Raw genomic sequence first — 14,353 nt, forward strand, 5'->3', positions numbered from 1 at the left:
TAAGACTGACGGGCCTATAGTTGCCCGGGTCCTCTCTCTTCCCTTTTTTGAAGATGGGGACCATGTTAGCTATCTTCCAGTCATCCAGCACCTGGCCCGAGCACCACGAGCGCTTGTAAAGCCATGCCAAGGGCCCTGCAATAACCCCAGCTAGCTCCCTCAACACCCTGGGGTGGAAAGCGTCTGGACCCGCTGACCTGAAAACGTCCAGCCCCTCCAGAAGCTCTCTAACCTGGTCCTCCCCAGCCTGAGGTCTGGAGGCATTCCCCTTGAGTCCGTCTTGCATCACAGCGGGGAAGTCCCGGTCCCTGCACAGGAAAACGGAGGTGAAGAATTGGTTAAAGAGGTCCGCTTTCTCCTCTGGCGCAACCACCAAATTGCCCAGCATAGTTTGCAGGGGCCCCACATTTCCCAGTGCCTTCTTCATCCTTCCTATATATTTGAAAAAGGACTTTTTATTATCCTTGATCTTGGACGTTAGTCCTAGCTCTATGTCTGCCTTAGAAGTCACTCTGAAGTCGCTCTGCTTAAGATCAACTTCATTTGAACTATTCTACAATGAGGGTCAATTTGTTGTGTGATTAGAGAGTTTGTATACGTTGTTTCTGTCTGCGCCCTTAAATCAATTCTGCCTTAGGCTTTTTCAATGTCTGTACCTACCCTGTGAAACAAATAATGATTTCCATTTTCAAATATGTTAGGTGGGAATTTCAAAAATTTTGTTTGCTCTGTGAACCCAGTGGCAAAATATGCAGAACTTGCTGGTACAATTTGCATTGAATTTCATGGAAATAGTGTTACATCAATTCTCAGTGCTTTCAAATTCATACCTACTAAAAGTACTTACAGAAAAAAGGAAGATACTGATAGATACAAAAGGGAACAATTGTCAAAAAAAATCTTGCTATGTATTTTGGAGCCATTTTGTGTATCTTACTTGTAGTTTATTGTAAGGCATATTTTGTCTGTTTACCAAAATTGTGCTATTTGCAACTTTAAAAGTTGGTAGTTTTCTGGTAAATATTCAGAACTAGTTTTAAAATAAAGCTTAAAAAGCAAAATAGGAAAAATACATAAATCAACACTGAAAAATTATGTTGTTGCTGTTGCTAAATTAAACTCTTGTTATATTTATGAGGATATGCGGTGGTTGACTTAAAACAAAAAATGAAGTGAAGACAGAGCAGAGTATTTTATAACAAATTCAGGGAGATTTGATAGCATTGCTCCCTGTTAGAAAAAATGGATCTTCAATATGCAAAACTACGTACGACAATTTTTGCTTGGAAGATGAAGGCCAATGTTTTCATGACTGACTTCCTAATCTTAAACAGATGTAAATTAGTAGGGAGATTAGTGGAGTTACGCTAATTTACTCCATCAGGGAATGTGGCCATCAGCATCTAATTACAATCAGCACAGACTGTATAGGTCATAGTTTCAGCAAGGCTTCATTAATGCTTCCATACAGTCACAGAGGCAGAAAAAAAAGCAACATGCATGAAAAGGCTGGTATTTTCCTGCCTAAGATGGCATTTGTGCCTACAATATTTACAGGCTCACTAATGAAGGCATCCTGAAAATTTGGCTCATTTTCTTATGAAAAGTTTTAGCCTGAATCAGATTTATTTTTGGCTGTTATACAGATCTCGGAATAAGTGGGTTTATAGTGAGCAAGGAATCAGGCAGTTGTAGCATAGAGCAGTGTGCTATCAGACACCATTATAGTAGATAAAGAAAAAAAAAGTGGCTGTGTTGTGGTTGATTTGCATATGTGGGGGAATATTTTCACAATGTTTACAAAAAAACAATAAAAAAGAAGCAATCATCAGTGAAAGGGATGAACTAAGTAGAAAATGGAAATAGGTTATATTATAGTCCATACTCCCATATGTGAATTTATTTATTTAGATTACTAGTACGATCTCCATTTTAGCTAGTCTAATCAATCCACTTCAAAACCTCTTAGGCACCTTTGTCAACACCAATTATTGGCCAGATAAATAATTCACACATAAGTTTGAAATGTCCCAAGTTTGGAGGGGGTCAACTGGGGTTTTGGTTCAGGTGCATCTCTATCACACACTAAGTCAGCTGACATTGTCTGACTTAACTATGAGTGAGGAATACTAGCAGTGAAAGAAAATGTGTTTCCATTAAAAACTAGAAAATAGCTTGTGAGCTCCTGCTGTTATGACCCATATTGATGCATATATGGATCTTTTTCTCTCTCTTGTGATGGAGAAGGCATAGAAGTTTATATCTAATGGGCCTACTCTTCCAATTCAGATAAGAGACTCACGCTTCAAGACGCAGACCATAGCTGCACTATTTGCCCTAGGGGTTGTCGCATTCTCCACGTGTTTCCACGCATAGTGCTCAGCAGTTCAGGACATGACAACAATAAAGTAGATGTGGTTGTTTAACTTGTTTTAATGCCATTTTACAAACCTTTCAGGAAGCACCTGTGGTGGCAAGAGCAGCCCTCTTCCTAGAATGTGCTCGCTTTGTTCACCGCTGCAACCGTGGCAATTGGCCAGAGTGGATGAAAGGGCATCATGTGAACATCACAAAGAAAGGGCTGTCCCGTGGACGTTCCCCTATAGTGGGAAATAAACGGAACCAGAAGCTGCAATGGAATGCAGCCAAACTGTTCTACCAGTGGGGAGATGTAAGTTTTCACCTTTCTTCTTTAAGTTAAAAATAGTTTTAAATGTATATCAAAAACTGCATTAAAATCCATTTTAAACAGGGTTTCAAAAGCACTTAGACCCAGACTCAAAGCAGGTAAAACTCATTCTAAGTCCACTAGAGCAGTGATTCTCAGATAGGGTGCTGCAATCTCAACCACAACAATAGCACTGTTAGGTGTGCAGACATTATTCATGACTCATGAGATAAGCATCCATACTGTTAAAAATATCCTGATCTGTTGTGGGCTTTCTGAGTTCTTTGCAGCAAAAATGTCTCTGTTATTTTCCACAGTCAAAAAACTAAGTGAAAACTAAGAGCTAGCATATTTCAAGGGATACTTTGAGTCTAACGAGGGATGTCTTGAGTGTATAGTACTAGAGCAGTAATTCTCAACTTTCTTGGACTGAAGGCACCAAAACGTTTTTGAATTGAGTGATACTCCATTTCAAAAGCTAATTTATATATTACATATTTACCTCTTTACACAGGGGCTGGGTAGTAGAGGTGGGGGATTGTTCAGGCAGGGACAAGCCTGATCCTGGCTTGTCTCTGGGGTTCTCCAAAAGCATTGGTCTTAAAAGGTATTATGACAGAATTTAAAGTTTAAAAAAAATGAAGCAAATAGCTTTATTTGCCCTTCCTCTTCCAGAAGAAACTCTCAGTACAGCCGGGGACTGAAGTTACACATAAACTGATATAAATGATGAGAAACTGGTTTAAACCTGTAACAGGACAGAAGTTCAGCACACACAAACCAGTTTCAAAATTGCCAAACACAGTTTAAGATAAACCTGGCTATATATGGAGTATGAGACTTAACTGATTTAGGTTAAGCGAGCCTGTGGAACTTCTCTCCCAAGTCCCCTCTTCTCTCAAGTTATCTCCAGTCTCCCAGTATCCTAGGATGCATTGGGCTCTCCACTAACCCCCTCACAGGGCAGGCAGTCTAGCTTCGGCTGTGCTGTCTGCTCTGGATGAGCCAGGGCCAGGCCCATCCCATGGCAGTCACAGGGCTGAGGCAGCAATGACTCTGCTCTCCAGCCTGGTCCTGCCTGTACCTGTCAGCCCTGCAGGGGTGGATAGGAGGAGTACACTGTCCCCCAGCCCCGAGCCCACCCTGATCTGCAAGGGTTGCCGCACACCCAAGACAGGATAGTACGAGTCACTGACCCACTGGCAGGAGAGGGAAAGGAGTTCCCCACTTCTGGGCACAGCCCCAAACCTGGGATCTGACCACATGAGGGAATCCCCAGCCTCTGGGGGTTTTCCCCTGGCTGGCTTAGGATCCCTCCCCAGCCCTGGTCTGCCCAACTGTGGGGAGTGATTACAACCTCCTCTCCTTTCAAGGCCAACCAATGTGAGTCACTGACATGCAGGGGGAGGAGTAAATAACTCCCCCTCAATCTCCCCATTTCAGCCCCCCCAAGATGGGGTCTTCCCAGTTGGGGAGGGCCAGACCCTGGAGGGATTTTCCCTGTCGTTGCCCAGCCAGGTTGGCTCCATAGAAAGAAGGATTGGGCCCCACCGCCCGGCACAAGAACCCGTCCTGTGGATCTGTCCAGCTTGGCACCTGAACTACCAGGTATTGTGTTCCTTCTGCCAAAGAGCAGACCCTAAAAGCTGATGACTGCTGACAGATTGTTCCAAGGTCTAGCACGTGAGGTTTTCTCCTGTCCATGGGCAAGGTTGGAAGGAGGGGGCCAGGGAATTTCATGGCTCTAGTTGCTGTTTATTTTTCCTGCACCTGTCCTGATTTAGTAATGTTGCAACAAAAATGGCCATAACTCTGTAAGCGAATATCCACTTTATGTAACTGCTTTTCGCTGAGGCTAGAGGTTTTGTGCATCAAGATAAGCCGGGTCTAGGCCAAGCTCTAGAAAAATCTGAAAATCAGAAAGAACAGCTCCCATCCCAAATTTTGGACAATAGACAAGTACGTCTGTATTCTCCTTCTTTCAACTGTGGCATGTACACCAACAGAACAAAGCTTGTAAATATTATTTTGACCTACTCCCTTTCTTGAAAGCCAGGAAATTTCTTTAGTCCCTTCTTTTTCCTCAGGCCATGTTATTAATGTCAGGTATACATTGCAGTCTGAAAATGAAACTTTCCCTTGCCCCTCAATGGTGTTGATGATGATTCCTGAGTGACACAGTATTTAAAGATACTACAGTGTTTTTTCTAAACAACTCTACTGTAAGGCAAAAGCCTGTGCTTCTCCCTAGCCTTCAGATACCTTCACCCATTACACAGGTTATAAAATGACCTTCAATGTTCTATTTATAGCTTTTCCTTTATTTATTTTTTTTACTTCTTCCTTTATTTCTAACTCCCTTGTGGTGGCTTTGAAATAAAGTATCTTTCCCTGCAGCAAATATTGATTTTTATTTTATGGGTTTAAAATAAAGCGGATTGCAACACAGCTCTCTTATACTTACTGGTATCAGAAGCCCTATCCCTGAGAAGACACTCAGTTCCCAGAATAGGGTTTGTTTGCTAGCTGCTTAACTGCAACTTCACAGGGGAATGCTTTTTAAAATGTGTACCTCTATTTTTTGTGAGTTTTGCATTTTCTACACCTCTATTTATTTATTTTTAGGAGTAGATTTGGAACCTAATCTTGATAGTGCAACTTTCTTTCCATGTTTACTGTGTCAATGCTTTTGTAAGGAAGGCATTGAATCCCTGGAGTAAACCTTGTGCTTCTTCATGGAACAGACAGAAACAGCTTGGCCAGAAGCAGTGCCTCATACCCTACTGCAGTACTGGAGCTTCCCTGGACCCTAGATATAGAGTACACAGCAGCCTTGCTGAGGGATTTTTCTTCCTTAGTCCTGGGCCAACTGCATGCAAGACTGACTTATTAGCACAACACGTTAAATAACGCTGGTTTATCAGCAACAGTTGAGAATTGCCTATACATAAGGAAGTTCAGGCCAGATCTCCCCCCCACTTTTCATAACTCCTATGGCAGCAAAAGGGAACAGAAGGACCACTATTTTTGCTCTGCTACCAGAGGATTCCTGTCCACTGTACAGCCCAAGATCTGCTGGCTCTTGGGCCATTTTGCATTGGCAGAAGACACAAAGCCACTGCATTATGGTGTGGGACTGTAGACTGAAGGCATAGAACTGGGAAGGCAGATCAGTCTTCAATCTATTTCAGTGCTTTGCTTCTTCATTCAGATTACCAGGAAGGTGCCTATTTGCTAATTATAGTGATGATTTTTCTGTTAGGAAAGGGATCTAGGACTCTGGGTCATCACTCAATGAGGGTGCCATTATAAAACTTGAGGATAGACAAAGACCTCATCAGAGACCAGCAAACTTATTTAACATTAGCTACCTAATAGACCTCTGATGATAAAAAAGCTCTAAGTCCCTACCTCCCTGGCCTGGATTTGATCTGCTACTTGAAGTAATGGGCCCATTACTAATCCTTTTCAGCATGCAATCCCAACAGTGACATTATCTGTAAATGATAGACTAAACTGACCAAAATAGACTGAAAATTTCCTGTGGCTTCGTCTGAAAAGCTGCATTCTTCTATTTTGAAGTGTTGTGTTCCATCCATTAACTAAGAAATCCATGAGTATTTTTTGCAGTCAGTAACTACTAGGAAATTCACTGTTCATTAGTTAGGAAGCTGCAAAATTATACATTATTGTTCAGATGTTTATCATAGACAACAGAGCAAAAAGCAATGATTTTCCACATATTGCTGCAAGAAAGCAAAGGAGATATTTCATCCTTAAATAACTGAAGTACAGAGGAAGGGAGAAGGCATGAGGGATTTGGATTTTATTTAGCAATGTGCATCCTCACAGATAACTGAGACTGGCAACCATTTAGATAAGCTTGCAAATTACTGTAGTAGCACTTTCTTTTATTCCATAACAGTCTTCTTTCCTGTCCATTATTGCAGTATTTTTCAGGAGCTGCTTAGTATCAATGGAGATGGGCTTAATAATACTTATTTGTGACTGCTTTTCCTTCTCTGCCTCACTTCAGTCTAGGAAGATAGATGATATGGTACAGAGGGTCTGAAAATCAGCTTTAGTCTCCTTTCAGGGCATCCCCTCTAAAAGCGAAATAACCTCAATGGTAAATGGTTATTAAAATAAGTGAATAGCTTCCATTTCTGTCTCTCTCTCTTTCTCATGGTGTCACATATCAACTTCCAAATCTATGAGCCACTGTCTGATATATCGCTTGTCTGGGCATTTGTAAAGACTGCAGCTTTTGATTCAGTGCTGTGCTGTTTATTAGATACCACATTCACACAGGGGACTGTTCAAGATATTCATCTTATACTTATACTGTGTTGTTTTGAAGGGTCCATATCCAGTTCTGTCTGTTCAGTTTGACCCCTGCTTCTCTGTTAAGGCCATACCTGGTGGGGGATCTATTTAGTGTCATTATAAAATGTTGTAGGAATAGAGCTGACCTTTCCCAGCAGTCAGCCCACTCTGTTGCTGCCTGTAGGTTTGAGTCAAAACCCACAGTCTCTTCCAGGAACTTGGTTTATGACTTTTGACCCCTTAAGCCTCCATCTGTTTGTGTCTTCAGTTAACAGTTAATGGAGCAAGTGATTTTGATAATCTGTTGCCTCTATTGCCAGTAATGATGTTAGAATCTATCTTCTTATATCGCTTGGTCAAATGCCCAAGAGTATATGTATACAGGGAATATATGTAGGTTGTGCAGCCTGTTTTGAGCCTCAGCTCACTAAGTAGTCTTTAGCTTTTTAGTGTGACAACTTCTGAACCATGTGGGAGCACAATATTCTTCTGGGGCATATGTCATTGCAAGTGCAGTGGTTCTGAGCACTTTGGAGTTGGCACCCCATGTCATGCTGATTAAAATATCTTAAAGCAGCTACCGTTTACTGCTGACCTTCTGAATGAGATATTTATTAGGGCTGTGTGAAGCTTTGGTCACTGATTTGATTTGGCCTAATTAGGTGGCCGAATCTCCAAATCCAATTCGAATCAGGAGGTCCTTTAATCTTCCAAATCGAATCAGAACCCTCGGAATTGATTCAGAGAGATTTGGAAAGATGCAATGATTCAGACATAGACATAGCTTTAAATTTTTTTTCTACATACCTCAAGGTATCAGGCAGCTCATGAATGCTGCAATAGTGTGGTGGATGGAACACCCCACAAGAGCATGGGGGTCCCCAGTGTGCTGAGCAGCAGACCCAGAAGTGGACCAGAAGCACTTCTGGTCCACCAGGGAGCATGCTGCCCCCCCACCTCCCGTGCCCTCCTGGCTCGGCAACTGGTGCCTCCAGGGTCTGGGGGCACACCCAGGGTACCCCCATAGCCAATTGCCGAGCCAGAGGGTTTGGGAGGTCCACCGCCAAGCACACAAAGGGTCCCCCGGCACTCCTATGGGACTCTCCATCTGCCCCACCATCACAGCATTCATGAGCCACGCCTGGCACCTTGAGGTATGTAGAAAAAACACTTAAAGCTATGTCTATGGCTGAATCGCTGATTCTTTGAATCAGCATCAAATCTTCAGATTCAGATTTGGCCGAATCGAATCGGAGACAGTGATCCAAATCTACCAATCGAATCACTTTCCCTGATTCAGGCTGAATCCAAATCAAATACAGCCCGTTTTGCACACCCATAATGTTTATAGGTGAGGGAATGGTCTAATGCGTCTCTTAGGTAGGTTGGGGTATGCTCATGGGGAACCATGTGGTTGCCTACTCTGATATTCAGTGTGCTCTTGGCTTGACGATTGTCTAGGTAGATGTGATGATACTGATTTACTGATGCTCAATTTTAAACTCCAGTTGTGGAGATAGAATTCATCATGGACTATGTCATATGCAGTATCTTTCCCAGTTCTGTCATGTCTATTCCTTGGGCTACTATGGCATCATTGTTAATGTACATGTATCACTTAGATGCTGTATATGGTAAGTCTGAGGTATATACATTGAAAAGTATTGGTGCAAGCAGTGACACTTAGGGAACTCTATTCTTCAGTTTGTACTCTTTTTTTTTTTTTTTTTTTCCCTCCTTGGCTGGCAGTGAGTTTGAATGGTCTGCTGGAGATCATATTCATGGTAAAAGTGCATAGCTTGCAGTCAGGTATCATAGAGTGGAGTCTGTTTTTGAGACCTTGATCCATATAGTGTCATGTAAGGCTGTAAGGTCAATAAAGATCATGCCTGTTTTCTGCCTCATTTCAAACCTGTTCTCTATGTCAAATGTAAATAATGACCCCACAGGTCCCAAAAGAACAGGCTGGCTTTTGGAAGAAGTGGTGTACCGCTGACCAAGAAACATTTCCCAGCTTATCAAATGGTGTACTTGTCAAAATTTGTGGACCCTTCCATGTTCTTTTACATATACACATATTATAGGCAACACTACTTGGGAAAATCCCTTTAGTTCTGAAATAGGGGCACTATGAGGCATTCTGCCTGCTAATACACCCTGTTATAGCATCAGCAACTGCTTCCCTGACTTTGGTTTGCATGTGGACTCAAACAGCCCCAAGCAAACAAAAATCATTTGGAGATCTGAAGCTTTTATTTTTCTTCACTGGGAATCTATCCATTTAAGTCGAGATGGCCCACATTACCATAGTATCTGAGCAACTTCCAATCTTTAATGCATTTGTTCTCACAATATTCCTGTGAGTAGGAAAATGCTGTTATTTCTCATTTTACAGATGAAAAACTGATGTGGAGGGGCCGAGTGACTTACCCAGTGTCACAGATCAAGCGTGTAATAGATCATTGGCTTAAACCCTGGTTTCCAAGTCTGAAACTGCCCTAATCATTAAGTTGCACTTTTTCAGCAGAAGTTCTTGGTGTATTTCATTCCTTGATTTTAATAAAAAAGGACAGCTGAGTTGAGGGAAAATTCAGACATGTTTTTTCCCAGTGTCTTCCTGCTTCTGTAGTTTTTATTAAATACATATTTTCCCCCAAGTTTTGAAAGTTTCAAATTTTAACCAGAAAATGGAAGACAATATTTCATATGTATTAAGTGGCAATTGTCCACCCCCACCTCTCAAGCACTTATCCATTATTTTATCCTGAACCAGTGATAAAAATAGTGTTAGTTAATAACCTCTACTGATAAAAATGGTGCCCAATATGTTGTTCTTAACCTAAAGTCTCCAGCTGTCTCTAGAATGGACGTGGGTTGTTAACCCCAAGTGAACCTCAAGGAGTTCTCACTTTCTTCTTTTTTCTTGGCAGGCAATTGGTGTCCGACTCAATGAGCTGTGCCATGGGGAGAGTGAAAGCCCCGCCAATCTGCTGGGCCTCATTTATGATGAGGAGACCAAGCGAAGACTGAGAAAGGAGGATGAGGAGGAAGACTTTTTAGATGACAGTAAGGAGACTCCCTTTACTACAAGAACCCCCGCTTGTAAGAACCTCTGCTTTAGGAGCACTTAATTTTTCTTTTTCTCTTTCATACTCTCGCCACCCAGCTGTATTTCCTCCCCACCAAGTTCCCTTCCCTTTCTTTCTGTGCCTAGATGTACAACATATCATATGGGTAGGAGCAATGAGAGACCTTGAAAGAAATGGGGTCTAAAAAGCAGGCAATATGTTGCAATTACTGTGTATTGCAACTATAAATAAAATGAATCAATTGTACATCTCTAGACTCTTGCCTTTGTGTAAGTGCCTGGAGGCCATTCTGACTCCTCTTTTTTTCCAAAGACATCCCTGCCAAAAATATTTTTGTATGATCAGCTATTTTAGATGTAGTTTGACATAGCTGTGCTAGACACCTTTAAATGTTTTAATTTCCATATATTAAGTTTAACACAGAAATATAGTGAAGTGATATGGAAAATGTTGCTAAAAACACACTATATGCCAAATCACTGAAAAAAACAGATTTTTAAAAGAAGTTTGCAGATTCTGAAAGTGTAAGTAGATGCACAAATTATGACATGACCTGTAAAATCAGAATAAGTATATAGTTACTGGCAAAGATGATAACAAGCATTGTATCCTCTCCAATACCATTTGTATATACATGTGTGTTGTAGTGTACTGGCTTGTGTCTGTGTGTATTACTGTTGTCCATTGGATGTAATGTTTAAAAGCAGTTTCTGTATCTGTTGGCTTCTACTCACTGCATAAAGGACATCAAGGGGGTGGGAATGGTGGGGACTGAATGGCATTAAACTGGTGTAAGAGAAGAGAGTCAGGCCCTGTGGTTATGGATTTCCTGAAACTGCACGTATACCATTGGATTGAGGCTGTGGTATCTGTATGCGTGTGGCTTTGTATAGCTGTATGTCTATGCGGCCCTTATGCCAGTACATGCAAAGGAGTGAAATGCACAAGAGCCTTCCTGACCCTACACTCATTGAATAGCCCATGTAAAGGTCAGGCAGAATGGTGATGAAGAGGGAACACAGACCGTTCTGTTGTACTCAACTATGGATGCCAGGTACTCCAGAGGGAAATGGGATAGGTGTTTACAACATGTGGCCATGGGGACGGAGGCAAGGTAGACTGTCCCCATACATGGGTATAGAAACAGAACAGATCCCTTTCCAGGTCAGGGCATTCAGAGGAATATTTTTCCTTTTTGCTAAAGCAGAGCACTTCTCTGATCTCTCACTTTTGGCTGGGCCTCTTCTAATCACAGAATATGCTGTTGCTTATACTGTCACCTTATGGCTTCCCACTGTATCTGACTATTCAGATCATTTTGGTGCATCTAAATGTCATTCATTACAAGAAAACTGTATGGAAGAGCCAGTCAGCAAAGCAAACATAAGCAGTTTTGTCTGGTAACATGTATGTGTTCCTTTGTTCAGTTTCTTTGTGTGACATGACAGGATCAGATGTGCAAAATATGGTGAAAATAACATATTATCAAAAATGGGCATGTTCACCAGCTGTTTAGCCCACTGGTGGTCAAACTTTTTGGACTTGCGGGGGCCATATGAGTCTCATGGGGCTTGTCAATGGGTCAGATCAGGTCTGCATCACATGCCTCCTGATCTAGCATGCAGGCCCATGCTAACCAGCCCTTGGGGCTCCATAAGCATCCTTGGCTTAACCCAAACAATCATCAGAAATGGGCATAGTTCATACAGTAGCTGTCAGGGTCCTTCACAAATTAATAGAGGCTACAGGAGCTCATTGTAATCTTCAAGGTTTGGCTAGTATTGGACCGTCATTAAAATATAATGAGTACTGATTTTGAAGTTTAACATTTGGATTCCGTTTCAGCAAGGCCACTTGCACATATGCTCAACTTTAAGCATATGGGTAGACTCACTGGTGTGGAATAAAGCACTTGTGTAAGTACTTTGCTTTGCTGAATACCTCTTAATGAAGTTTTCTGTTTTACTCAATTCCAGACCTTTGATGACTTGATAACTGTATGTAGTTGTTGCCCCATCTCTAAATGTGACATTTGTATTCTGTATGTGGAAAAAAGGAAGCAACCTTTGGAGGGCTACTGCTTTATTTAGTTTCCTGGATAGTTGTTAACAATAAGTCCAGTATATGTATGTTGACTATTCGTAAGTATGTGTTTGATCAAAGGGAGGGAAGGGGCAGGGGGACAATGACACTACCCTTTCTTAAGGTTACTGCCAAAATAACCTTATGTAAGATGGCTCTTAATTTCTAAATTGATTTGAATTCATCTCTACTGTGACCTGGAGCATTACCATAATTGCTGTACATTTGGCTGAATGCAAAACCACAAAGGGCACAAGGGTATCTGTCGAGTAATTTTAATATAGCACTGTAGACAGAGCTTACATATTTGCACCAGTTCAGTATAGCATATATATCGGTAACCACACAGTACACTAAATGGAATAGGTGCTGATTGGTTTATGTATTAATCCATACTTTTAATATTAGAAAAATAGTGTAGGAATATGGAATTCATTATTAACCATAACATTTTTTCACATGCAGCTTGCATTATGTATCATGTGTAATAATGTTCATCAGTTATTGATTTCAGATTTTGTGTCATGTGTTCTCTTACTAAGACTATTTTATTTCCCAGGCACTGTGAATCCCACCAAATGTTGTTGTCCTTTTGCCCTGAAGATGGCAGCATGCCAGCTTCTCCTGGAGATCACCACTTTTCTCCGAGAGACTTTTCCCTACATGCCTAGGCCACGTACTGAGCCTCTTGTGGTAAGTGAACTGTATAAGTAAGGAGACAAATTCCCAGGAGGTTATCCCTAAGGAAACAAGGATAGATTGACAGCAGGAATTTAATTTGGAGTCTCACTGAGGGAAAAAAAGATCAGTTGAACAAGGAACTGGGAAGGAGGGGAGGATCAGAGAACTGATTAGGAAGAGAGACTGAATTGATGGATTGGAGAAGCAAACTAGAAACACAAGGTTTGGAAGTTGACTAGAAGACAAACAGTAGGTTAGAGAACTGAATATAGGTTTGATGAGGCAGAGATTTAAATCTCTTGCAGGTAAATAATATGGATTGCAGCAGCTAATTGATTGGAGAGTCTGGTCATCAGTGAATTGATTGGAGCAATTGGATTGAGGGGGACAGAAGATGGATCAGTAGAGAAGATGGATGAATTGTTGGCCAAGTGGCTGCAGAAATTGAGTTGGAGCCAGAAAGGAACTGAAGGGGCTGGTAGGGAAAAGGAAAGAAAATGGAGAAAAAGACAGACACCGAGGAAAAAGTATTCAGAAAAGAGGGACTAAAAAAGGAGGAAATTAGTGTGAGTCTTTTTGCAATGTCTTTGTTGACATTTTCACCCTGTAATAAATTACTATAAGAGAAAGCAGGATAATGCCAGCTCTTATAAATCATCTCAGTAAAGTAGGTAGGTGTAAAATCAAGAACTTCCTGAGTAATTAGGGTCAATAGGAAACTATGCTTTTACACCAGGCAAAAAGGCTGCTAATTACTAGCTTTTATAACTCTGTTGTGGGAGAGGAGGAATGATTCTGTAGCATGCAAGTGGAAGGAAATTTAAGGTAATGCAATGTCAGAGTCCATCAGAAAAGAATGGCCACAGTGCAGATGTGGAATATGTACTGAACAGACATTAAACCAATAACATTTAAGAAGTAATATGTGAGACCTGTTGTATTTGAACTGGAAGTGAGTAGGTGAAGTTTCTTTATACAAGAAAAATGTTGTGACTTGCTTTCATTTTAAAGAAGAGATGCAGGTGCATGACAATGAAGTTAGTTTTTGTTCTTGCTGATAAAAGACAAAATTCCAGTACAGTAGCTTTCATTTCCTTTGCTTCTTGCTGTTGTTTCTAGAGGAAAGGTTGACCCTGCACTATTCTAAATATCTGCAGAGTCTATTGATGGCAGTACAGCCTTGTGAGCATTGAAGAACTGACTGATCTGTAACTGAACCAGTCAGCTGAAGCAGTTTAAGCATAAACAATTCAGGTGCATCTGAATTAGCCAGGCTGAGTTGCTTTAAACTTTTCTTTGTGCCCTTAGCCATTTAGAGCATCTATACATGTGCTTCAGGCTAGATGGGGGGCCCTTTAATTGGAGCAGTTCTTGGAGCCACTCTAATTAAAGCACCCACAGTGTTACGTGGATTCAGTGTCCCACGCTTCAAAATGGCAGTGGGGGCTTTTAAACTAAAGCTCATTTGACAAACTTTGGTTAAAGTGCTCCCATTACCAATCTGAAG

The 14,353-nt window shown here is 41.3% G+C and overlaps 1 protein-coding gene across 2 annotated transcripts in view; it reads left to right on the forward strand.

Moving 5' to 3' along the window:
• Positions 1-14,353, forward strand: part of UNC80 (unc-80 homolog, NALCN activator) — a 195,195-nt gene that overhangs the window by 80,587 nt on the left and 100,255 nt on the right. For both annotated transcript variants that reach the window (XM_019553643.1, XM_019553642.1), the window contains exons 23-25: positions 2,459-2,671; positions 9,925-10,060; positions 12,725-12,858. In XM_019553643.1, the coding sequence (XP_019409188.1) occupies positions 2,459-2,671; positions 9,925-10,060; positions 12,725-12,858 (483 nt within the window). The remainder of the gene's footprint in view (positions 1-2,458; positions 2,672-9,924; positions 10,061-12,724; positions 12,859-14,353) is intronic.

Source organism: Crocodylus porosus, unplaced genomic scaffold, assembly GCF_001723895.1.
Source record: "Crocodylus porosus isolate Cpor-Errol unplaced genomic scaffold, CroPor_comp1, whole genome shotgun sequence".
Classification (NCBI taxonomy): Eukaryota; Metazoa; Chordata; order Crocodylia; family Crocodylidae; genus Crocodylus; species Crocodylus porosus.